The sequence below is a fragment of the Grampus griseus genome, assembly GCF_964374135.1.
Source record: "Grampus griseus genome assembly, chromosome: 5".
Lineage (NCBI taxonomy): Eukaryota > Metazoa > Chordata > Mammalia > Artiodactyla > Delphinidae > Grampus > Grampus griseus.
In genome coordinates, this window is record NC_138998.1 from 69,008,729 (window position 1) to 69,035,740 (window position 27,012).

General features: G+C 42.0%; 1 protein-coding gene across 1 annotated transcript in view; it reads right to left on the reverse strand.

The window, feature by feature from the left end:
• Nucleotides 1-24,657: 24,657 nt before the first annotated feature.
• The window catches only part of ATP13A4 (ATPase 13A4), a gene marked incomplete at both ends in the record, with an annotated part of 134,083 nt that continues 131,728 nt past the window's right edge, over nt 24,658-27,012 (reverse strand). Inside the window, one exon of the mRNA XM_082654765.1 lies at nt 24,658-24,870. Within this exon, the coding sequence (XP_082510891.1) occupies nt 24,658-24,870 (213 nt within the window). The remainder of the gene's footprint in view (nt 24,871-27,012) is intronic.

Here is a 27,012-nt window from a genome sequence, read left to right on the forward strand (position 1 = left end):
TACAAGGAAGAAGTGAGGGTGGCCTGGGTTATTGCAGACTAAGGAGGAGCATATGTGAGAGGCCCTATTATTATTATATTATATCATAGGCCACTCCACACCCTATTAATCCTCCACGAAATAGACTGACAACACAAGTAAACAAATAAAATTCACAGTTGCTGTGGAGAGAAATAAGGTTAGAAATAGGACTAGGCAATGTCAGTGGGGGTCTGGAGTGAGGGGGTGAGAAACAGAAGGAGATGTGAAGTTGCATTTTAAATAAATTGGGCAGGGAAGGTACTACTGACAAGGTAGTATTAGAGTTAAGGCTTAATGGCTATCTAGGCCAAGAGGGTTCTGGGTAAAGGGAATATCAGGTGTCCAAATGTTGAAGTTGGGGGGCAGGAAGGAAGTCAGTGTGCCCAAACCTGTGTATACAAGGGGCAAACCACAGGACTGGAAGTAGAGAGGCAGTGCTGGGTGCCTGGCGTATTTGGCACCTAGAGCAGATAGGTTTTTTTGTTTTGTTTTATTTTGTTTTGTTTTTTGCGGTACGCGGGCCTTTCACTGTTGTGGCCTCTCCCGTTGCGGAGCACAGGCTCCGGACACGCAGGCTCAGCGGCCATGGCTTACAGGCCCAGCCGCTCTGCGGCATGTGGGATCTTCCCGGACCAAGGCAGGAACCCATTGTCCCCTGCATCGGCAGGCGGACTCTCAACCACTGCACCACCAGGGAAGCCCGATAGTTTTTTTTAATTGAAGTATAGTTGCTGTACAATATTATATGTTATAGGTGTACAATATAGTGATTCACAATTTTTAAAGGTTATACTCCATTTATAGTTATTATAAAATACTCTGCTCCTCATGTTGTACAGTATATCCTTGTAGCTTCTTTTATATGTAATAGTTTGTACCTCCCACTTCCCCACTTCCCTCTCCCCACTGGTAACCACTAGTTTGTTCTCTATATCTGTGAGTCTGTTTCTTCTCGGTCTTATTCACTGGTTTGTTACATTTTTTTAGATTCCACATGTAAGTGTTATCATACGGTATTTGTCTTTCCCTGTCCAGCAGATCGTTCTTTATGCCTCCTCTTCTATATGATGAATGATTTTCAATTTGTGAAGTGAAATGAGAACAGCAAATAGAAAATAAACATAGATGCCAAAATGATCTTTTATTGGATTTTGTATGTATAATTACATCAGTAAAGAGTTTTTAAAAATAAAACATAGGGCTTCCCTGGTGGCGCAGTGGTTGAGAGTCCACCTGCCAATGCAGGGGACACGGGTTTGTGCCCTGGTCCGGGGAGATCCCACATGCCGTGGAGCGGCTGGGCCTGTGAGCCATGGCCGCTGAGCCTGTGCGTCTGGAGCCTGTGCTCCGCAACGGGAGAGGCCACAACAGTGAGAGGCCCGTGTACCGCAAATAAAAAATAATAATAAAATAAATAAAAAATAAATATTACAGTGCATGAGGAAAGAAGTAATGGATTAATAATTTAAATTTTTATTATTTTTCCAAAAGAAAAAAATTTATACATTGTAATTAATAGTAATATTGTGGTAACCAATACATGAATTTTAATAAAATGAAAACTCCTGCAGAAGGTAAAATTTGGGCAATTATCAAATTGTTGTATGTGATGTAAAATTTTATTTTCTTGACCCATTCTTTTTTTTTAACATCTTTATTGGAGTATAATTGCTTTACAATGGTGTGTTAGTTTCTGCTGTATAACAAAGTGAATCAGCTATACATATACACGTATCCCCATAACTCCTCCCGCTTGCGTCTCCCTCCTACCCTCCCTATCCCACCCCTCTAGGTGGACACAAAGCACCGAGCTGATCTCCCTGTGCTATGTGGCTGCTTCCCACTAGCTAGCTATTTGACCCATTCTTTAATTTTAAAACAAACAATTGAAACTTTGAAAAGAAAAATAAATTTTGATTTTGAAGATATTATTCAAATTCAGTAAAACATTTCAAGTATGAACTAAAATTTGCACTTACCAAACACAAGTATTTCAATTTGCAATGTGCACTTTGTTTTACTCTTTTTGAAGAAGAACCTAGGAAGAAAAAACTAGATAAGTAAATGAAAGCCAGAAAATGGAAATCTGAATTCTCTAGCTACAAGTTAGATTTTGCATGGTTGGCAAAAAGCGTCCCTTGGAGTTGTAATCGTAGCTCATCAACCACATCAGCTTTTCTCAATTCATTTCTTTTTTTTTATATCTCCCCAAATTTTATTATAACAAAATTTTCAAACATACAGAAAAACTGGAAGAATTTTACAGTAAACGCCCACCTAGAATCTCCCATTATTACTCTATCCTTCTATCAATCCCTTCTAATTTTTTAATGTATTGCAAAATATATCATAGGGCTTCCCTGGTGGCACAGTGGTTGAGAGTCCGCCTGCCAATGCAGGAGACACGGGTTCGTGCCCCGGTCCGGGAAGATCCCACAAGGCACGGAGCGGCTGGGCCCGTGAGCCATGGCCGCTGAGCCTGCGCGTCCGGAGCTTGTGCTCCGCAACGGGAGAGGCCACAACAGTGAGAGGCCCGCATACCGCAAAAAAAAAATATATATATATATACATATATATATATATATATATATATATCATAGACATCTATCCACTTCTCCCTAAATACTTCAGCATGTATATTATCAGCTAGAGTTCAATATTTGGTTACAGTATTTTTTTTACTTTCTACATAAAATTTATATTACAATGAACGGCAAAAACCTCAAGTGTACATTTGTCAAATTTTGACAATGGCATATACCTGTGTAATCCAAACCCCTATCAAGATATAGAACATTACAGTCACTCCAGAAAGTTCCCTTATTCTCCTTCCCTGCTAATCCTAGCCCTATCCCATCCCCACCCCCTGCAAAGAGGCAATCTCTTTGCTGGGTTTTATTTTTCCCCTAAAATAGATTGGATTTGCCAGTTCTAGAACTTCACAGAAATGGAATCATACAGCATAAACTTGTTTGTGTTAGGCTTCTTTCACTCAGCATAGTGTTTCTGATATTTATCCATGTCGTGTCAGTAGTCTGTTCCTTTTTATTGTTGAATAGTGTCCTTTATATAAACAACAGTTTATTCATCCATTTTCTTAATTGGCATTTGGGTTGTTTGCAGTTTGGAGTTGTTATGCTTCTACGAACATTGTTACACAAATCTTTTTGTGGACATATGTTTTCATTTCTTTTTGGTAAATACCTTGAAGTGAAATGTTTGGGTTGTAGGATAGGTGTATATTTAGTTGTTTTAAGAAACCGCCAGACCTTTCCCATCAACTATTTATGAGATGTCCCGGATATCAGTTTTTTGTCAGATTCTCAATTCATTTCTGCCCACACGTATGAAAAGGTGACATATGCAAAGCACTGTTCTAGGCCCTAAGATGAGAATCTAGTGATGAATGAGGCTGGAACCCTGCCCTTGAGCTCAATCTATTGGAGCCATGCTGTGGAATTGAATTGTTCTGTATTCTCTACTTCCCTCTAGCTGTTCTTAAGACCAATATCCCAGAAGGGCGTCGAAAAGCTCATCTCTCATGGACAGGCTCAAGTTTAGCTTGTCACTGATGTGTAAACCATTCATTGCTTAGCTGGAACCTTTGAGTTATCTTCCTCCTATAGAAACTGGGTGGTTCAGAATCTATTGGCAGAAGTTATGACTTTTGAAAGTGACTGATTGTTGGCATATCTGAACTTGTAGCAGAACAAGGCAGCCCAGGGACTTCTGACTAGAATATGTGAATCAAGGGGAAAGAAATATTCCACCTTGCCCACTTACTGCTGTGACCTGGTCGATTAGGAAAAGGCTACCCCTCTTCTGCTGATGGCTTTTCTCTGGGGTTCTCATTTCTGTTCCTATTCTAGGCATGACTGCCCCTCCATCTGCTCTCCGTAGGGGCAGAGACACAAGTTAGGTAGCTGGCCTAGTTCTTCCATGACCCTCATGGGAGTCAAGTACAAGAACTTGGATCAAATCCTAGGCTCTACGTTGTCTTTATTGTAAAATTTACTTCACGTGGTGCAGATATTGTGATTTGGTGTGGGCCATTGAAGCTCCTGTTTGAGACTTTTTTTTTTAATGTCTCTTCAGTTATTAAATATTAATTTATTTATTATGGAGTCAATTCCATTTTACTAATGCTTTATGTGTCCCAGGCTTAGTGACCCTCACTGCCCTTGGGTACACCAACTTTGCTTTGGGGACTATTCCCGTAGCATTTTATACATAACTCAATAATGGCTCTTATCACCCTCAAGGGAAAGAACCATTCATCTTCAAATCCAAGTACTTAGCTCAGGGAGTGGCGGATATGGCGGGTGTTCAACAAATATTGTTTAGATGAATAAATCACTCTTTCCCGCCTAAGGAATCTGCTTCTCACTATCCATTTTTCAGATTATGTGGATGCTTTCAGTGTTTTTCCTTTAGGGTGGTCAGTGGCAGAGTGGAAAATAAAACTATAGCAGACATCGTCTGTGGTCTGTTCAGATCCCCTTGGATGTCTTTGATGCCTCCACAGGCATTTATGTGTTTTCTTCTAATGTACCTGCAACCGTCTGTAGAGGATTGTCCTTGAACTGTTTTGCCTGTCCTAGCAAAAAACCGAAAGTCCCTGGAGTTTACTCCCCATCCCCACCCCGCCCCAGCAGCCCGGAGCCAATGACTAAGACTGAGGTCTGAAGCTCTTCTCCTTTGTCAAGAGTTGGAACATAGAGATGAAGTTTATGTTCCAAGTCTCCCTGGTAGCATCGAGCTGAGGTTAAGACTTTGCCCAAAATAACATTCTCCCTTGTCTTTTCTTCTACTCCCTTACCAGTTTCTCCTAGGAATACTTCCTTAATAAATATTTGCATATGACTCCATGGCTTAGGGTCTGCTTCTGGGGAATCCAACGTCAGAAAAGAACTAAGGATTTGTAATATTTGTAACCCCCATTCTGGATCTATGTGGCACTCATTTCTTTTTTGGGGGGATGGGGAACTACTCACTGTATACGCAGATTTCATCTTTTATTTCTCTCACCTGGCTCTTACAAAGGTCCCTCACTTCAAAGTCTCCAGTTTCTTCTCTCCCTAATTTAAAGTTTTCCATTCAACTTCTCTGAGTTTGGTCTAACCACTCTTTCCGCCTAAGGTATTAAGATTGTTCCAGGAGAATTCAATAGTTCATTTTAAGCTGCTGGAAATGTATTGACTCTTGTCAAGGACTTTAGGCTTGCCAAAGCGTATGCCACATTGTCCCAGCACTTTGTGTATTTAGTAGCAGGATAGGATCAGAATGTCTGTTTAATTTCATATTCTGGAGGGCTTTGCAGATGACTGGCCACAAGAACAAATCTATACAGACTGCCAATTGCATGGCTTGTCAGCTGAGTACTGGAAATGCCAGTGAGAATGATTGTCAAGTGTTAACTGTGTTTGTCAGGTAAGTCACCTACCAGAGTCTGACAAGTGGCCAAAAAGATGCCCCAGTGCTGTCAGACTGATAGGGACAGAGTAAAGGGACAGAAGAGGTGATTAAATAGTTAATCCCACTAGGGGCTTGTAAGTAGAGAGAAAATTATGGGAGACCCCTAAAAGTTAATGATCACTCAAGAAAGCAGGTTTGCTTAGCAACGAAACCAAGCAGGCTTGCTTAACAACGAAACTAACAACAAAACTAACAACAAAGTTATACATCAGGTCAATGAGACTCACATCCCGCCTAGTGAGGTCAGTAAGTTAATGATTCCTAGGACGTGCTCCTCTGCGCATACTAAAAATAAAAACATAGGGGAAGGGTGACATTCCAAAGTAGAAGACCCTCATTATGCTGAAACCTGAGATGACTTACCATATTTTAGCATGTGTTACCCCCTTTCTGCTGATTTGAATAGCTCCATGACAGTCCCAGGTTAACCATGTAGGAACAGAAAACTCCCCCGCTGGAAGTGGAGGAGGAGCTGATGATGGAAGTTTAATGTCTACTCAAGAATGAGGAAGAAGATGGTCTTCTCCCCCTCCCCATTTTTCCTTTGATTATGAAACTGGAGCCCACTAAGTTCTCAGGGCGGTACTCCCTTGCCTGCCCATTTGTATCTCTCACGAGTGTCCTATACTATTAAATCCACTTCTTACCTATCACTTTGCCTCCTGCTAAATTCTTTCTACACTGAGACAAAAGGACCTGAGCCTCAGTAAGTCCTGACACCAGGTGAGCAGTTTTAATTAAATGACTGGCTGGTGGGAAGCTGCTGCATAGCACAGGGAGATCAGCTCGGTGCTTTGTGACCACCTAGAGGGGTGGGATAGGGAGGGTAGGAGGGAGATGCAAGAGGGAGGAGATATGGGGATACGTGTGTGCATATAGCTGATTCACTCTGTTGTATGGCAGAATCTAACACAACATTGTGAAGCAATTATACTCCAAAGAAGACGTATTAAAAAAAAAAGACAGTGGGTTCAAGTCCCCTCCTAAGTCAGGGATCATGGATTCAAGTCCCAGTCTGAGGTGCGGCTGGGTTTGAGTCCCATCCAAGAAGTCTGGTTTCAAGATCAATACCTTTGTGAACACTAAACTCACATCTCTGCTCCCCTCACTGCTTAAAATGCTATTGACCATTGAGACAAATGAAGGATACTGAACAGAAGAACAGTGGCATTTCTGAAACTGGTGTTGTCTCTGCTCAAAGAACAGAGAAGTTCAGTAACATTTGTCAGTCTAAGCGGCTTCCCCAGAAAGAAAACAGCTGGGATAAGATGGGATGGTTACAAAGATGGGGAATGGACTTAGGCATTCCAGAGTGAGCTGGACCCCAAAATCTATCCTAAGGAGAATATAACCCTCTAAATTGATGTCCTGAAACAAATTGATTTCTTACTAACCAATTCTAGATGATCTAACCTGGTTGGAAAGATGAGAATTCTTTTGAGATAATCAGACCTTTTGAGATAATGGTCCAGGATGAGTTGTTCTTTTTCTCCCTCATCTGAAGGATGGATTAGATTGAACACCTTAAGGAACATAGGCTTTACATACATTTTCTACTATAGCTTCAAGAATACAAGGTATTAAACACCATTCTACCTTTTTGCCTTTGGCTAGTGGTAATGCTTTCCCACTGAACTTAGCCAGCAGGTGATTGTCTTGTTAAGAATGGAGTACTTAGTACTCTAACAAAGAGCAGGGATAAATGGGCTCACCTCGAATGGAGAGGTCTGTCAACAGGCTTTCTTCCCACCAGGGACTGCTTTTATGACAGAGTTGAGAATGTGACAGTGACAAACATAGTATTTCCAGAGGAACTATACCACAAAATATTCTCTCAACACTGCGGGAGTTGGCAGAAAAAATTGTATATGAGTCTCTATGAGGACAAATGCAAGAGAGCACATTTAGGGGAAAATAATCTAAGTTATTCTTTTAGGATTACAGTTCATAAATCTGATTCATCATCAGAATCACCTGGTGAGCTTGATAAAGATACAGCTCCCCAGGAGCCATTCCAGGGATTCAGAGTGTGTCTGAGCTTGGGCCCAGGACTGTATTTCTATAATAAGCTCCTTGGGGATTTTCATGATGGGTCAAATTTGAGAACCATGTTCCAAAAAGAAACCTATGAAGTGCTGTAGACAATCCCTGGAGAGAGTGGGCAAAAAGACCAACTAAACACTACCTACCAATAGGTCTGGATCTGGACTATTCAGTACAGTTCTTTGCATCTCATGGGAGATTCTGCAGACTTGGAAGTCATCCAAGAAGGGCCAATTTAAAAAGCAGTCCTGCAGGGTGGTCAGATAATGGGACAAGAAGGGCTCCAAAATGAAGTCTGAAAAGAAAGTTGACTCTTGAAGGGCAAGTAATTGATTCTGTAAACAAAGGCTAGCTGTAAGACACTCTGTATCTCATTTTAAATAAATAAGGAGATTTAAAAAGAATAATTTTAAACAATTAGTAAATAGATAATATTATCATAGAAAATAACATTTTAATTAAAGTAGAATTATATTCATTCAATTCCTAGAAGTTTATAGTGTATTCATCAGTTATTCATTCTCCACTTATGCATTCTTTTATTTACTCCTTCACTGATTCACACAACACATTAAAAACCTATACTGTGTGCAAGGCCAAGACTTTAAATTCCTCCTTAAGGGGGTGGAGTCAAGATGGCAGTGTGGGAAGATGCGGAGTTCACAGCTCTCCCCAACTAGGGCACCTGCCAGATACTGGTGGGGGACCTTGACACCCAAGGAGATGGGATAAACTCCCAAGCAAACTGGTAGGACATGGGGGGACTGAAGGGGGAGGAGAAGTGGAGGCCGGACAGGACCAGTGCCCCTGAGGGCTGGCTGAGAGGGCAGAGGGGTTCCCACACCTGGAGGGACCCTCAGGGGCCTTGGATCAGGGAAGAGCATGCCCAGGGTTTCCTCTGCCCAGTCGGCCGGGGAAGTCTGCCCGGCTCTTGGGCCAGATCTTACACCCTCAGAGGCCCCCTCTGGGTCATGTTGGTCCTGAGAGCGTAGGAGGGAGGCTGGGGGAGAACAGGAGAGACAGGTGGGAGGGGCCCTCCAGAACTGAAGGAGCAGGAGAGGAGTGGAGGGCATTGGCCCTGCCCACTCGAGCCTGGGAAACCAGCTGGGCTCCCAGGTGGGGTCTCCCACCCTCTGAGACCAGACACAGGAGACACGCCTGGGCCCCTTCTGTTCTGTTGAGCCTAAGCCCCATCCCCCCCACACACACCCTCGGGCCTTTTCCAGCTCTGTGGGTCCTAAGCATAGGCCCCGCCTACCACCCAACAACCCCCACCCCCCACCCCCGCTATGCCCTGCCCTCCACAGCCAAGGCCTTTTCCACCATTTTTATTTTCTCCTCCTCTTTTTTACTATTGTGGTTCTGTTTTACCTTCCAGTTGTTTCATCGATATTTTTATTTTTGTATTCTTTCTAACATATCTGTTAGTTTCCTAGTCTAATTTTACTTTTTACTTTGTTATTGTTCCCTTTTTTTTTTTTTTTTTTGCCACCCTGCACAGCTTGCAGGATCTTGGTTCATGAGCCAGGGGTCAGGCTGAGGCTTCTGTAGTGGGAGCTCCAAGTCCAAACCACTGGACTAACAGAGAACCTCAGACCCCAGGGAATATTCATTGGAGTGAGGTCTCCCAGAGGTCCTCATCTCAGAACCAAGACCCAGCTCTACCCAACAGCCTACAAACTCCAGTGTTGGAAGCCTCAGGCCAAACAACCAATAAGACAGGGGACACAATCCCACTCATCAAAAAAAAAAAAAAAAAGAGAGCACAAAATAATATGTCACTGATGAAGGAGCAAGGTAAAAACCTACAAGACCAAATAAAGGAAGAGGAAATAGATAATCTACCTGAAAAATAATTCAGAGTAATGATAGTAAAGATGATCCAGAATCTCAGAAATAGAATGGAGGCATGGTATGAGAAAATACAAGAAATGTTTAACAAAGACCTAGAAGAACTAAAGAACAAACAAACAGAGATGAACAACACAATAACTGAAATGAAAAAATACACTAGAAGGAATCAATAATAGAATAACTGAGCCAGAAGAACAAATAAGTGAGCTGGAAGAAAAAATGGTGGAAATAACTGCTGAGGAGCAGAATAAAGAAAACAGAATGAAAAGAATTGAAGACAATCTAAGAGACCTCTGGGACAACACTAAATGTACCAACATTCGAATTAAAGATGTCCCAGGAGAAGAAGAGAAAAAGGAAAGGGTCTGAGAAAATATTTGAAGAGATCATAGTGGAAAACTTCCCTAACTTGGGAAAGGAAATAATCACACAAGTCCAAGAAACCCAGAGAGTCCCATACATGGTACACCCTAGGAGAAACACAACAAGACACATATTAATCAAACTAACAAAAATTAAATTTAAAGAAAATGTATTAAAAGCAGCAAGGGAAAAAAAAAAATAACATACAAAGGAATCCCCTTAAGGTTACATTCAGCAGAAACTCTGCAGGCCGGAAGGGAGTGGCAGGATTTATTTAAAGTGATGAAAGAGAAAAACCTACAACCAAGATTACTCTACCCAGCAAGGATCACATTTGATGGAGGAATCAAAAGCTTTTCAGACAAGCAAAAGCTAAGAGAATTCAGCACCACCAAACCAGCTTTACAACAAATGCTAAAGGAATTTCTCTAGGCAGGAGATACAATAGAAGAAAAAGACCCACAAAAACAAACCCAAAACAATTAAGAAAATGGTAATAGGGACACACATATTGACAATAACCTTGAATGTAAATGGATTGAATGCCCCAACCAGAGACACAGACTGGCTGAATGGATACAAAAACAAGACCCATATATATGCTATGTACAAGAGACCCACTTCAGACCTAGGGACACATACAGAATGAAAGTGAAGGGATGAAAAAAGATATTCCATGCAAATGGAAATCAAAAGAAAGCTGGAGTAGCAATACTTGTATCACATAAAATAGACCTTAAAATAAAGACTGTTACAAGAGATAAGGAGGGACACTACATAATGATCAATGGATCAATCCAAGAAGAAGATATAACAATTATAAATGTTTATGCACCCAACATAGGAGCACCTCAATGCATAAGGCGAACGTTAACAACCATGAAAGGGGAAATTGACAGAAACACAGTAATAATAAGGGACTTTAATACCCCCACTTACACTGATGCACAGATAATCCAAACAGAAAATAAACAAGAAAACACAAGTTTTAATGACACAATAGACCAGATAGATTTAACTGATATTTATAGAACATTCCACCCAAAATTAGCAGAATACACTTTCTTCTCAAGTGCACATGGAACATTCTCCAGGAGAGATCACATCTTGGGGCACAAATCAAGTCTCAGAAAATTTAAGAAAGTTGAAATCGTATCAAACATCTTTTCTGACCACAATGCTATGAGATTGGAAAGCAATTACAGGAAAAAAAAACAACAACAACTGTAAAATACACAAAAACATGGAGGCTAAACAGTGTGCTACTAAATAACCAAGAGATCACTGAATAAATCAGAGAAGAAATAAAAAAATACATAGAAACAAATGACAATGAAAACGGAATGACCCAAAACCAATGGGATACAGCAAAAGCAGTTCTGAGAAGGAAGTTTATAGCAATACAATCTCACCTCAAGAAACAAGAAATACCTCAAATAAACAATCTAACCCTACACCTAAAGCAACTAGAGAAAGAAGAACAAAGAAAACCCAAAGTCAGTAGAAAGAAATCATAAAGATCAGAGCAGAAATAAATGAAATAGAAACAAAGAAAACAATAACAAAGATCAATAAAACTAAAAGCTCATTCTTTGAGAAGATAAACAAAATTGATAAACCATTAGCCAGGCTCATCAAGAAAAAAAGGGAAAGGATCCAAATCAATAAAATTAAAAATGAAAAAGGAGAAATCACAACTGACACCACAGAAATACAAAGCATCATAAGAGACTACTACAAACAACTATATGCCAATAAAATGGACAACCATGAAGAAATGGACAAATTCTTGGAAAGGTACAATTTTCCAGGACTGAACCAAGAAGAGTTAGAAAATATAAACAGACCTATAACAAGTAATGAAGTTGAAACTGTAATTAAAAATCTTTCAACAAACAAAAGTCCAGGACCAGATGGCTTCACAGGTGAATTCTATCAAACATTTAGAGAAGAGCTAACACCCATCCTTCTCAAACTCCCCCAAAAAACTGCACAGGAAGGAATATGCTCAAACTCATTCTATGAGGCCACCACCACCTGGATACCAAAACCAGACAAATATACTACAAAATAAGAAAATTACAGGGCTTCCCTGGTGGCTCAGTGGTTGAGAATCTGCCTGCCAATGCAGGGGACACGGGTTCGAGCCCTGGTCTGGGAAGATCCCACATGCCGTGGAGCAACTAGGCCCGTGAGCCACAACTACTGAGCCTGTGCGTCTGGAGCCTGTGCTCCACAACAAGAAAGGCCGCGACAGTGAGAGGCCCGTGCACCACGATGAAGAGGGCCCCCGCTTGCCACAACTAGAGAAAGCCCTCGCACAGAAACGAAGACCCAACACAGTAAAAATAAATAAATTAATTAAAAAAGCTCCTACCCCCAACATCCTCTTTAAAAATAAATTAAAAAAAAAGAAAATTACAGACCAATATCATTGATGAATATAGATGCAAAAGTCCTCAACAAAATACAAGCAAACAATCCAACAACACATTAAAGGGATCATACACCAGGATCAAATGGGATTTATCCTAGGGATGCAAGGATTCTTCAATATACACAAATCAATCAGTGTGATACACCATATTAACAAATTGAAGAATAAAAACCATATGATCATCTCAATAGATGCAGAAAAAGCTTTTGACAAAATTCAACACCGATTTATGATAAAAACTCGCCAGAAAGTGGGCATAGAGGAAACCTACCTCAACAAAGTAAAGGTCATATATAACAAACCCACAGCAAACATCATACACAGTGGTGAAGAACTGAAAACATTTCCACTCAGATCAGGAATAAGACAAGGATGTCCACTCTCACCACTCTTATTCAACATAGTTTTGGAAGTCTTAGCCATGGCAATCAGAGAAGAAAAAGAAATAAAAGGAATACAAATTGGAAAAGAAGAAGTAAAACTGTCACTGTTTGCAGATAACATGATACTGTACATAGAAAATCCTAAAGATGCCACCAGAAAACTACTAGAGCTAATCAATGAATTTGGTAAGGTTGCAAGATACAAAATTAATGCACAGAAATCTCTGGCATTCTTATACACTAACAATAAAAAATCCGAAAGAGAAATTAAGGGAACAATCCCGTTTACCACCGCAACAAAAAGAATAAAATACTTAGGAATAAAACTATTGAAGGAGGCGAAAGACTTGCACTCAGAAAATTATAAAAAACTGATGAAAGAAATCAAAGATGACATAAACAGATGGAGAAATATACCATGTTCTTGGATTAGAAGAATCAATATTGTGAAAATGACTATACTACCCAAAGCAATCTACAGATTCAATGCAATCCCTATCAAACTACCAATGGCATTCTTCACAGAATTAAAACAAAAAATTTTACAATTCATATGGAAACAGAAAAGACCCCAAATAACCAAAGCAATCATAAGAAAAAAAAAAAAGAACTGGAGGAATCAGGGTCCCTGACTTCAGACTATACTACAAAGCTACAGTAATCAAGACAGTATGGTACTGGCACAAAAACAGAAACATAGATCAATGGAACAGCATAGAAAGCCCAGAGATAAACCCATGCACATATAGTCACCTAATTTATGACAAAGGAGCCAAGAATGGCTTCACAGGTGAATTCTATCAAACATTTGGAGAAGAGCTAACATACAGTGGAGAAAAGACAGCCTCTTCAATAAGTGGTGCTGGGAAAATTGGACAGCTACATGTAAAAGAATGAAATTAGAACACTCCCTAACACCATACACAAAAATAAACTCTAAATGGATTAAAGACTGAAATGTGAGACCAGACACTATAAAACTCTTAGAGGAAAACACAGGAAAAACACTCTTTGACATAAACCACAGCAAGATCTTTATTTTTTAATCAGTTTACTGTTTTGTTTTTATTTACATATTTATTTATCTATCTATTTATTTATTTATTGTCTGTGTTCTGTCTTCATTGCTGCACCTGGGCTTTCTCTAGTTATGGTGAGTGGGGGCTACTCTTCTTTGCGATGCGTGGGCTTCTCACTGTGGTGGCTTCTCTTGTTGCAGAGCACAGGTTTCTAGGTGTATGGGCTTCAGTAGTTGCAGCACGCGGGCTCAGTAGTTGTGGCTCACTGGCTCTAGACCACATGGGCTTCAGCAGTTGTGGCACACGGGCTCAGTAGTGTGGCTCGTGGGCTGTAGAGTGCAGGCTCAGTAGTTGTGGCACATGGGCTTAGTTGCTCCACAGCATGTGGGATCTTCCCAGACCAGGGCTTGAACCCATATCCCCTGCACTGGCAGGAGGATTCTTAACCACTGCACCACCAGGAAAGTCCACAGCAAGATCTTTTTTGACTCACCTCCTAGAGTAATGAAAATAAAAATGAAAACAAATGGGACCTCATTAAACTTAAAAGCTTTTTCACAGCAAAGGAAACCATAAACAAGATGGAAAGACAACCCTCAGAATATAGAAAATATTTCCAAATGAAACAATGGACAGAGGATTAATCTCCAAAATATACAAACAGCTCATGGAGCTCAATATCAAAAAAACAAACAATCCGATTTAAAAATGGGCAGAAGAAATAGACATTTCACCAAAGAGGACATACAGATGGCCAAGAGGCACATGAAAAGATGCTCAACATCACTAATTATTAGAGCAATGCAAATCAAAACTACAATGAGGTATCACCTCACACCAGTCAGAATGGCCATCGTTAAAAAATCTAGAAACTGTAAATGCTGGAAAGGGTGTGGTGAGAAAGGAACACTACTGCACTGTTGGTGGGAATGTAAATTGATACAACCACTATGGGGAACAGTATTGAGGCTCCTTAAAAAGCTACAAATAGAACTACCATATGACCCAGCAATCCCACTACTGGGCATATACCCTGAGAAAAGCATAATTCAAAAAGAGTCATGTACCACAATGTTCATTGCAGCTCTATTTACAATAGTCAGGATATGGAAGCAAGCTAAGGGTCCATCAACAGATGAATGGATAAAGAAGATGTGGCACATATATACAATGGAGTAGTATTCAGCCATAAAAAGAAACAAAACTGAGTTATTTGTAGTGAGGTGGATGGACCTAGAGTCTGTCATACAGCATGAAGTAAGTCAGAAAGAGAAAAACAAATACCATATGCTAATGCATATATATGGAATCTAAAAAAAAAAAAAAGGAGGTACTGATGAACCTAGTGGCAGGACAGGAATAAAGATGTAGACATAGAGAATGGACCTGAGGACATGTGGTGGAAGGGGGAAGCTGGGGTGAAGTGAGAGAGTGGCATGGACATATATACACTACTGAATGTAAAATAGATAGCTAGTGGGAAGCAGCAGCATAGCACAGGGAGATCAGCTCGGTGTTTTGCGATGACCTAGAGGGGTGGGATAGGGAGAATGGGAGGGAGGCTCAAGAGGGAGGGGATATGGGGACATGTGTATGCGTGTGGCTGATTCTCTTTGGTGTACAACAGAAACTAACACAGTATTGCAAAGCAATTATACTCCAATAAAGATCTATTAAAATTTTCTTAATTATACTATTGGAATAAAATAAAAGATCTATTAAAAAAAAAGAGCAAACCCTAAAAGAAAAAGAAGAAAAAAGAAATCACCGTTTTAGCAAAATGGTGATACATCATCCTTGCGTTTGCATATGTATAATTTTCTCTGAAATACCTTACAAGGTAACTGAAATTCCAGTTTCCAGGCTCAGCAATGCTCTGGCACTTGTAACTTCCCCTCAGGTCACACTTACATGGGCTTCCCTTGGTAAATCTTGAGTTCAGACTTTGCCAAAAAGCAATCAGTCTGACCACTGCTTTCTCTGGCGTTTTTCCATAGGTAGTAACTGCCTCTTCCTCATATGAATGCATTTCTGATTGCACAAATGAAAAAGAAGTGAGAAAATTAAGTCAATGGATTCTGTCTTGGAAGCAAAATTGCTGATGTTTCACATTAATGTCAGTAAGAACCAAATAAACAGGGACTGTGATTAAGACTTACCAATGAGCCAAGTGCAGATTGCCCTCCAGACTTTTCGCCCCAGATGTCTTTGTTGACAAAGAAGTGTCTGGCTTTTGAATCAGTGGGGCATCTTTTGGAGGGACTCGGGTTTCTCATGACAACACAGACTTTTGTGTGTGTGTGAGCCTGAGGGACTCCTTGCCATACAAGGCTATAGTGAGTAAAGAAACTCAGTAAGGCATAAACCACTGCAAGCCTTACATACCATAATAATGTTGTGCCTCCACGGAACAAGACACAGAACAAAATTGAGGACACAAAATTCTTTTCATTTTAAAGCCTTCACTGTTGAAGATTCTGTTATCTAAGAATTACCTTCCCTTTTCTTCACTGATTATTCATCGTCTTAAGTCACCATCCCTACAGATTTTTCTAGAGTTGCTAACTCGGCAGATTTGGAAGCTTTAATTCTCTGACCACTTAAAACCAGATGTCACGTCTTAAGGTCAGATCAGAGGACGCTACCCACCTGCCTTGCTAAGAACCTTGTAAATATCTACTCTATGCCAAAATAAATTTTGAAATGTTCTTTTATCAAAAAAAAAAAAAGATTTGTGGGCTTCCCTGGTGGCGCAGTGGTTGAGAGTCCGCCTGCCGATGCAGGGGACACGGGTTCGTGCCCCGGTCCGGGAAGATCCCACATGCCGCGGAGCGGTTTGGGCCCGTGAGCCATGGCCGCTGAGCCTGCGCGTCCGGAGCCTGTGCTCCGCAACGGGAGAGGCCACAACAGTGAGAGGCCCGCGTACCGCAAAAAAAAAAAAAAAAAGAAAAAAAAGATTTGAGAGATGTAGGGGAAAAATTATGTGCCACATTTAATCTCTTTTGATTTTTGCAGTTATGAATGAGGTAATAAATTATATGCTCATGCCAATAGCCAGGGAAACTAAGACGCAGACATAGTAACTAATTTGTTCAAAATCACAAATCAGAGAATTCTGGGTTAGAGCTCAGACCTGCCTGACTCCTAAGCTTATACTCTTAGCTGCCATATGCCATTGCCCGAAAGCGACACTTTTGAGATTGACTTTATCTATCTGAGCGCTGTGTGGCCCGCATGATGAGGTCAGACATGGGGTACTTGTCGTGAGCACATGACCTCAGCTAGCATCGCTGTTCCTACGCCCCCAAAAGCCAGCTCTGCCTACCTGCACAGGCTCCAGGTGCAGGCCTGAGCTACCCAGTTTGCCCTGGGACACCCACTGTGCTAGGGTTAGGTGAGGGCAGACACAAATATTTGGCCTTTGTCAAGTATGACTCTTGGCATCCAGACCAAATAGGTTACAGGATCCCTCTAGGGAGGATCTGAACCTATAACATTGTCCCCAGATCAAACCAGTTTCTAATTAGTCATAGATTGTGGCTGAATTCTTGAGGCTATTTAAGAAGCCCTTATCCAATTCTCAAGGCTAACCTTGAGCTGGGTCAAGAGAGAACGGACTCAGCTTTCAGGAAAAAGCATCCAGCCAGCTGTGGAGCCACTTTATCTTGTACTTTGCCTAGTTCCTGAGCAGACCAGGAACATGGTGTGGCCTTGGGGCTCTGAGCTGTTTTCTCAGAGTGCTTTACCCCTAAATGTTCCTGCATATGCTTCCATGAAATGCACCTTCACCTCCTGGATAGGTCTCTCTCCTATCTTTCTAACCTATGTTTCCCTATCGTAGTCACAAACAGGATCACAGAAGCAGTGCCACGCTGAAGTCTCTCCTGAATCACTGAGAAGATCCACGGAATACTGCAGTAGGGCTCCTGGGGACAGGACGCTCTTCTGTCCCACACAGACACACAGAGCACCACTCCAAGATGATCTCTGCTGCTTCCATGAAGCTTCTGTGGGCTTCATCTGACCTGGAGGTTGGTTGCAGGGGACCCCAAATTGCACGCCACTCTAGTCACACCTCCCCATTTTTCATCTTCTTTCGCCACTTTCTACCTCCCTTAGCCATTTGGAGACATGCTCAGACTGTTTATAATACTTATAGGTCTCTGTGTGACACCCTCAGCCAGTAGCAAAATGCATCTTCCTCTGGTGCTCACACAGTCGCAACACTGCAAAGTGACAGAGGCCACAGGTGGATTCCCTCCACTGTGCTTTTATCACACTCTGACACACCGACCACAGAGTGGGCCCCTATCTCCATCCCTCCCCCATCTCTATCTCTACCCCTACCCCTATCTCTGTCTCTATCCCTATCTCTTTCTCCATCTTTATCTCTATCCCTATCTCTATTTTTTATCTCTTTCTCTCTCTTTTCATCACAGCTTTCTGTTCCTTGGGCCCCTGCAAAAGTTGGTAAAGATAGGGTGAAACCAGAGAACAAATCGGAAAATACAGAGCCAATTATACTGAAATTCTCCCCCCGTTCCCTAATATCCATTGTTTGGTTTTCAAAAAAGTTTGCTTGCCTCAATTCTCTCTTCCCTCGGGTTGAGTACCTTTCTAGGAGAGCCTTTTCACTCACAAATAAACCTCTAGTGTCCTCTACATATAAAGATGGTCTTTGTAGCATATACCTAGCTCTTCTAAGTCCACAGCGCACCTCCCCCACCCGCTATACAAACCACGTATATATATATGTATATACCTATGCGCCAAACTCATTAAGCACAACACTGGAATCACTATACTTTTATACTTTTGGTTGTTTTTATTCATAGCCCTAATGTTTTAGTTAAGCTTCTTTGTATTGAATGGAAAACAGATGTTCACAGACATAGAAGGAGAAATAAATCAACAAAATGTCCCAGTGATTATATTTTTTATTCAATCATGCCACAGCTGCTTGTGGAGACTCAACCATGGCCCTGTGCTGCGTATAGCGTGGGAAAATGAAATGAATCAGGCTTGGCCCCTACCCTCAGAGAATGTGCTCCTAGATAAATGGGGTTGTGGAGGCACTGGAGGAAATTAAAACACTACTGGACGATAATACAAGGTAGAAAGAACTGTCTGCTACCCAAAGGATGGGTATGTAGAGCAGATAAAAGAGGTCTCCCATTTGTTTTGGCAGATCCGGTGGCATTATAACTGGATCTTGAGAAATAGGTGGGATTTGGGTGTATGAAGATAAGAGTAACAATTATAGAGAAAACAGCATGGGAAAAGGTATTGTGGTGAGAAAGGGGTTATTGTATGCTGCGAATAAGTGAATTACAGAGTGCTGGGAATAATAAGTGAGTTACTGAGTGTGGAAATGACAGTTGGCTGCATTATAGAGTACAAGGATGAGAAATGTCTGAGATGAGGCCAGATGTGGCCAGTGCAAAGAGTCTTAAATTCCTTACTAAACAATGTGTATTTTATTTGGTAGATAATTTAGACTGTGAAAGGTTTCTGACCATGGACGTGGCATGATCAAGTTGGGCGATAAAATTCATAGGGACCTTGGGAAGCAAAACCAGAAGAGAGACTTCAGTTGGGGAGACCAGATAAGAGATTCTTATATTCAGGCAGGTGGTGGCCAGCGTCTTGGAGGAGAGGAAGTTCTACTTAAGAGATACAGCCAAGAGAGCGTGCAGGGATTTAAGAACTGATTGGAGGGGGACAGGTGGGACTCTTCATTGCATGCCCATGTTTGTGGTTACACAAGGAAAAGTCCTCACTTACCCACAAAGCCTTCCTGATATCACACAGAACCACCACTTTTGGCTTGTGATACAATGTGAATGGCGCCCCCTTGAGTTGTGCAGTGCATAATACATGCAACGTTATGTGAGACCTTCCGGCAGTACTGTCACCCTTAGCCACAACTTCAAACTCAAGAGAGTTTCCATAGTCAATATGTGTGCAGCCTTTATCACAGGCCAGGGCTTTATCAGATTCTTCATGAAGCTGAAACACTAAGGAGAGAGAATCAAAAGGAGATGGCAAGGAGGTAGAGCTGGGAGAGTCTGGATAGCCCTTTGAGTACTCTACATTCAAACATGGATGCTCTACAACATGTTACATTCTTTTCCCTAGTGGATTAGATGATTTGATTAGCAGAATCTGGCTAGGAGTGAAAAACATAAAGGACCTTCATTTGGAAACCTATAGACTAGGATTTTAGACTCAGGTCACCCATTTCCTAAGTGCGTGATCTCAAACAATTGGGATTTTTTCAACCTCAGTCTCCTAAAGGGTTGCTCAAGTATTATGTAGAAAACAAACCGAGGTAGTGGGGTGAGGAAACCCTTGGATTAAGTGGTCGGGTCAGGGCAGACTTTTTTGAAGAAGTGACCAGTGAGCTGAAACCTGAAGGAGAAGGGAGTCAGCCAGGAGGGTAGGGGTTGGTGGGAGTGGGGGCGGCATTCAAGGCAGAAAGGATGGCAAATGCAGTCTTCCCAGGGAAGGAACAAGCTTGACATGTTTGGGAATGCCAGGGTGACTCACCCCTAAGGCTCTGTCAACATCTCTAGGAGAGGTGTGTTTTGTCATTGTTGTTTTTATTTGTATGTTTTTCAATTTTAAGGAAAGTCATTTCGTTGATAAAGTTTAGAGGGTTCTTTTAACAAGTCTAATGGAACCCAAAGGACAGCCAATGTTGTGTGGCAGCAATTTTCAAGGGTTTTTTCTTAAGCATAAAGAAGTGAGCATAGTACAAAGCCGCAAGAGAATTCATATAACCCTAAAAAAAGCTGTACAAAGTAGGGGCTGAGGGCTTCCCTGGTGGCGCAGTGGTTGGGAGTCCACCTGCCGATGCGGGGGTTGTGGGTTCGCGCCCCAGTCCGGGAGGATCCCGCGTGCCGCAGAGCGGCTGGGCCCGTGGGCCATGGCCGCTGGGTCTGCGCGTCCAGAGCCTGTGCTCCGCGGCGGGAGAGGCCACAGCAGTGAGAGGCCCGCGTACCGCAAAAAACAAAAAAACAAAGTAGGGGCTGAGCAAAGTTCAGGCAGAGATACAGGTTTCTGCTTCTGGAGACTGAAGGCAAAAACCAGAGCTTTATGTGATCTCATGACATAGGCTCACAGATCTCTGGTTTTATGATTTTACTCCCTCAGCTGTGGGAGTTGACCTCTTCTGTGATTGATGGTTAGGTCCAAGAGAACTTCTAGGAAAACTAACAACTCTTTCTGGAGGAATTCATACTCATGATGGCAATCCATTGTACAGCTGCCTTGCTTGCCTCCTTGATTGTTGGTGCTGCAAACATCCTGGGGAAAACAACATGGAAGAGTGACACAGCAGAGACTTCGCAGGCAGAGGTCCCATGTCTGAATGCAGCTCCGGTCCCTCCACTCTCGAGCTGTGTGTCCTCGGACAAGTTACTAAGCCTTTGGAGGGTATGGTACCTCATGAAAAGAAGGAGGATAGTAGTCCTTGCCCTGCCTTCCTCCTAAGACTGTTATGTGGCTTAAATGAAAGCACGAGTGTACAGGTGTTTTGGAGACTGTAACGTCCTGTAACAAAGCAGGGAATAATAGCATCTGCAGTGTTAGAAATGCCTGGGACTTTGTAAAGATGTTGCTTTGACTCAGCATTACTGGAGGAGACCACACCATTTTATTATCCAGAATGAAAGACTTCACTGCGGAGAAAGAGAGACTGATTTTAGAACAACAGAATGATAGATTTTACTTGCCTCCTTTGTACAGAATAAATTATTATCGCATAAACAACATACAAGCCTCTGAATATATAATCCCTTTTTCCAGTCATCACATCTGCAAGTGTGTAACGCACACTTCTGTGAGCACATAAGGACGTACAAGGCACAGCCGTACTTCCATCCTCTATTTCCATCATTCCATATTTAGCAAGGCGAGCCAGGAGTCAGGGTTCTTCTCTATGGGTAAGAGCCGTATACCTTGGAGTAAACATACAGGGGACCCTCCCAAGTGGTTTGGACCAGGTGACTATGTTCTTTTCTCCTCCAAGTCCTGGTCAGGAAAGCATATCGGGCACAGGTAGCACTGCCCTTGGGTTTCGGGCACTGTCCCATGTTCTTTTTCTCAAAATTTTCAAACACCTCTTTCTGAGAAAATAGTCACATCAGAAGTATCCCCCAGTTGTCAATTTGGCAGTCAGGGCCCCGCTCCGTGCAACTTTTGTCTAGGTTCCTGTCCCATCAGAAGCCAAGGTACAGAGCAATCAGTCTGTGCATCCTCACCATGGGACCTCCCCAGCCTAGCCCCCCACAAGGTCAGTCTGATATTCTGTGTGGGCAGCAGTCATAAAAGGTTCGCATCCCAGCGTGACACTGAGACACTGGGTGTATCAAGCCTGAAAGGAATCCTGCAGGTAATTGAGTTTCATCTGATACTTGGCTTCCCTTGCGAATTGGTCTTTGAATATCTGCTGCAACCACCAATGTCACGGAGTGCACACAGAGGTCACCAACTTCCACCTCTGGCAATGCTGACTATTAGGGTAGTGGTCTTCGTGTCAGCCTGAAGCCACTCCCATCGTGCTCTTCACCCACTGGTGGTGACACCGGATCCAGGTCAGAGCTTTCTCTCTCACGGTAACTCCTTCAAGTGTTTGACTACCATTCTGGCGTCCCCTGAATACCCATTTTTCCAGGCTAAGCACTTCCTGGTCTTTCACTCACTGCCTCTAAGATGTAGTTCATCTCAAGAACGATCTTTAGAATGAGTCCCTTTTGGCCAAGGTTTTATGGCTGTTTGGTTGGTGAGGAGCCAGAGTCCTCCGTCCCTGTTCCCTCTGCTGAGGATGGAATCACTTCAGATCAAGATAAAAGCAGCTCAGAATTGCAGAAAAACAGACACCTGTGGTTTGGGGGTTGGTTTTGTTTTTAACACACCTCTAGTCTAAGGCTGGCAGGATGCCTTGCATTCATTTGAACAGAAGGCCCTGGTATTAGCAAAGGCTTGCCTCCTTGCACCTGGCAAAGAAGAAATTCACTCTTTGTTTGACTGTGAGATCACACCACGCACCCCTGCCCTGTTGGAGCTTAGTAATTGGGAGGTATTTGGAGGTAACATCAGGTTCGCTGAAGATTTGTGTCCAAGGTCTGGGTGTGCTCTCCTCACCCTGCATCTCAGCTTTCTCATCTGTAAAATGCTGATGGGAAGCCCTTCCTTGTCTGAGTTCCAGGAGGATTATGTAATTCAGATGGCTAGTGGAGGTGATAGCACTTGGTGAGCGGCTTTTCAGAGTCTGAACGGTGCACCCCACACTCGCTTGTCACTACGCTGCAGACTATCTCCAGCTTGCCCCTGCCCACAACTTTCGAAAAATGAGAACTATCAGTTTTAGAAAAAGACATTCAGAGCTTCCATATCACTGCCAAGGCTGACTTTGTCAAAGGAAACATTTCTTTCTGTACTAAGACAAAGATCCTGCAGCCTGCTCTAATGATTCTTCACACCCTATTTTAAAACCAGAAACGACAAGGTAACTTTGTGGCTGAGAAACACCATGTTCCAGAATTATCTGCACCGTGTTCCAGAACCACGCTCAGGAGTTAAGCCGGGTAAGGGAATGCTTGCAGATGCTCTTAAGTAGCCAACCAGCCAGGGACTCACTCCCTGCCCGGAACATTCACTTAGGATTTGATGTTTGTCATGAAAATGTTGCTTTTGCTTTAAAATACTATTTGTGGAAGTTTACCTAGAACTCAGTGTTGTCTGCTGAGCTCAATATAACCAAACTGTACTAAGGATAAAATAAGGGAAATTTTTGTTTTCTGAAATCTAAAGCCGCAAGCTTAAGAAATGCGGACGTTGTATGAGGACTTATGTTAATGATAACATATAATGTTGTAGCACAAGACTAACTTTTCTCAAAAATAATAGAGCAGAGGAGGAAAAATTCCTGGAATTGGGCACACGGGATGTGGTTCCTGGAATTGGGCACACGAGACGCGGGGTTCCTAAAACACAGACGTCCACAGAGTCAGGAGCCAGAGGTTAGGGGACAGTTCTAGTGCTCTTTGATTTGTGCTACTTTCCTTTCTTTTCCAGGAACATAAGCCAGACCAACTATGTAATTTGGGGGACCCTTATTAAAAATAAGCACTTTCAAGATGCCAATAGCAGAGTATTAAACCAACAATGGGACCTTTCTGAGCATGAGGCCCTATGCGACTGCCAGATTGTATGCCCATGAAGCCAGCCCTAAATACAGGAGACTGTGCTTCCCAGTTTCTTTGCCAAATCCCTGGTTAGTGTGGTGTGAGTGATGGGAGAGATGTGTACCACTTTGACACAGTGAAGAGCTCCCATCCTCCTTCCCCATTGCAATATACCTGGCGTCCTTGTGTTGAGTCGGTGGAGCCATCAGATTGGAGCAGTCGCCACTCCAAGGAGGGCTATTCTAAAGGGCCACCCGGCTCAAGACAGAAGCTCTTGAGTGTTAAGACACTGAGATACCGGAGCTGTTTGTTATTGCAGCCTCGGCTAAGCCTATCCTTACTAATACTTAGGGGAAGGCCAGAAATGGAAGGAAACATCTCAAATCTGAAAAGTACCAGAAAGGAAAGGAAACCAGACAGTGAAGAGTGGTGTGATGGTTCTCATGCATTTGTTTTTCCATCAATGAAATAAGAATTCAAAAATGATCTTTAACATGTTTACAATTCTATGCTACCTTCCCTCAACTTATTTAAAAAATATATTATCTAAGAAGAAAGACTACGTACTCTCCTTCTCCTTTAGCCTCTCAATCTCTTGGCCCATGGCCATCCGTGAACCATTCTTGAATCACTGAACATCTCTAATACTTTCAGAAGCCAAGAGAAAAACACTCTCCTAGGGCAGTGTTCTGCTCTGTAGAAAGTATTTTATCAAAAAGACTTTAATTTGTCACCATGATTGGGCAGGGGGTTTTTGATTCCAAAAACTCTAGCTGATATTGTAAGAGTCTCACTGCTTAAAAACAAATCACTGAAACTGGCCCCTTTTGTCATCGTTACTATGCTATATAAACTCGGATATCACATTGCCTTCAAAGTTGCTCCTCGTTGCTCTCAAACACTGGGTTGCTATAAGACACTCCCCTGCCACACGCCGGCATGTCAGAGTAGGAGGTCTGGTTTATGGGGGGCCAACTGGGGTCATTTGCCAAGGCCCTCTGCCATATCCGATACTGGCTTTTTGATTGATAGCCAAAACATCTTTTGATTATCATCCACAGGGCTCTATTTTCAATGATGGCCTCCTGCAAAATAAAAGAGTTACTGTTTACAATCAGAGGTTAGGTGTTTCCAGAATACAGCCTTCCATAGACCCTCATAAGGCACTACCGCACTGACTGCTTCAATCTAGTTTGACAAACAACTTGAGCTTCTGACAAATCCAAGGTGATTTCATGTGATAGGTCATGGCCTCTCAAACTTTTCCACTTAAGAAACTCTTCTGGAAGAAGAGAGAGAGACAGTTTCAAGAATCCAGAAACATAGCTTGAAGTAGTTCGCCTCAAGGATTTCATACGTAAATTAAATGTAAAAGCATCCAAATTCTGCAGTTCACTCCATATCACATCCGTATGTGATTTACTACAAATGACACTTAAAATTATCTACTACCAAACGGTACTGACCTTATAGAAAGATAGGCCATGCTTATGATGTGACTTGGGTGTACCCTGGCACGTCACTGCGTAGTCACGAACACAGGTAAAATTTGGGATGTGGGCCACAGTTTTGGAGCTGGACAGATCTGGATTTGAATCCCAGCTCTGACGCCTACTATGGGCAAGTTAATTACCGCATCTGAGCCTCAGTGATTAGAAATAATAATTCCTTCCTCTTATATCTGTCATTAGGATTATATAACTCCCCTTACAATGCAGAGTACGGCATGGCACAGCTACTTCCCTTTACCATTCTCCTGAACTATTCATCTAACAAACGGCTGTGCATTGCAGCCTTATTCACATAAGCCTCCAAACTTCACCTACAAATATTTCATTGCAATGCGTTCTATAAGATGACAAAAGATATGTCCTTTGAAAACATTTTGGACTGGCATTTTACTTCATGAGTTAGACTGAGCCTTGAACAGAGCCCAAGTTATAACTTATAATACATAGCACATGAGGGATTATGTTAAATTCATTTTTTTCATCCTATGTGGTCACAAAGATTGACCATCTTATAAGTTACCATGAAAGAAACAAAGAGGAAAATATGAGGACCCAAGCTGTCCCACAGAATTAGAACTGGTTTTGGTGTCTGTCAGTGGTATCTTTGCGAAACTGAAAGAGTTAATTCTGTAGGATTCTACGAGGAACTTTGCTAGAGATAGTGGTTTCCTAAAATCCACCCATCTTTGACATCTGAGTCCACTGCCCAGGGAAATCATAGAGAACAGCTAGTCTGAACATTCCTCCAAAAACTGATCATCGGCCGACAGGCTGTTAAACACCCACACAGCCATCTTATCAGCATCTTGCAAACCTCAGGGATCACCTAGCCAAACCTGTTCCTTTACTTTCCCAGACCAAGGTTTTTTGTCCTCTTTAATTAACAAGAGAACAGTAGTTCTCCTTAGAGCTGAGATAAGGCGGGATCATAGGTATTCAATTAAAGGTTTCAAAATCTAACTTATGTCCAGGAAATCTTAGCAGGCTTCGTACAAAACAAATGAACACACACACACACACACACACACACACACACACACACACAAGACATTAGTGCTCTACACAATATCTTGAGCTTTGTTACAATTCTACAAATGTGATGACTTGTATTACTTTGATGCCCTGAAAAGGGAATCAAAGAAAGCAGAGAAATAATCTGTCCTGTCACTGTACATTGTAAATTACATGTAGAATGGGAAACAAAAGGAAAGCCTTGATGATATACCATTTCTTAAAGAAAAAAACAAAACTTCATCACATGAGCTCTTCTGACAGACATTCAAATAATTCATATATATATATATATATATACACACACACACATACATATATACACACACACGCATTCACACAATGCATAAGTAATAAAAGGGAGTGTGTTAAACCTATCCACATTAGCTCCTCTGCCTGTTAGCAGGAGGTTAGATCATGAGACCCAGCAAGTAAGGATAAGGTCTCACTCAAACTTGTTTCGTGAGTATCAAATTACTGTCTCCATCTGCTGGGGGTGGGCAGGCTTACTTCTTACATTTAAGAATTGAATAAACCTTTACCCAGCTCCTAATAGAATAAAGCAGTTGTTATAGCTAGTAAGATGACTTCTTGCCATAGTTTAATGGCAAGCAAAAAAAGAAATTTATACCCAGATAACCATAACGCTTGTCTTCTTTCTCCCTGTAGACTGTGAGCTCTACCCCTCTGCTATTATTACCCCTT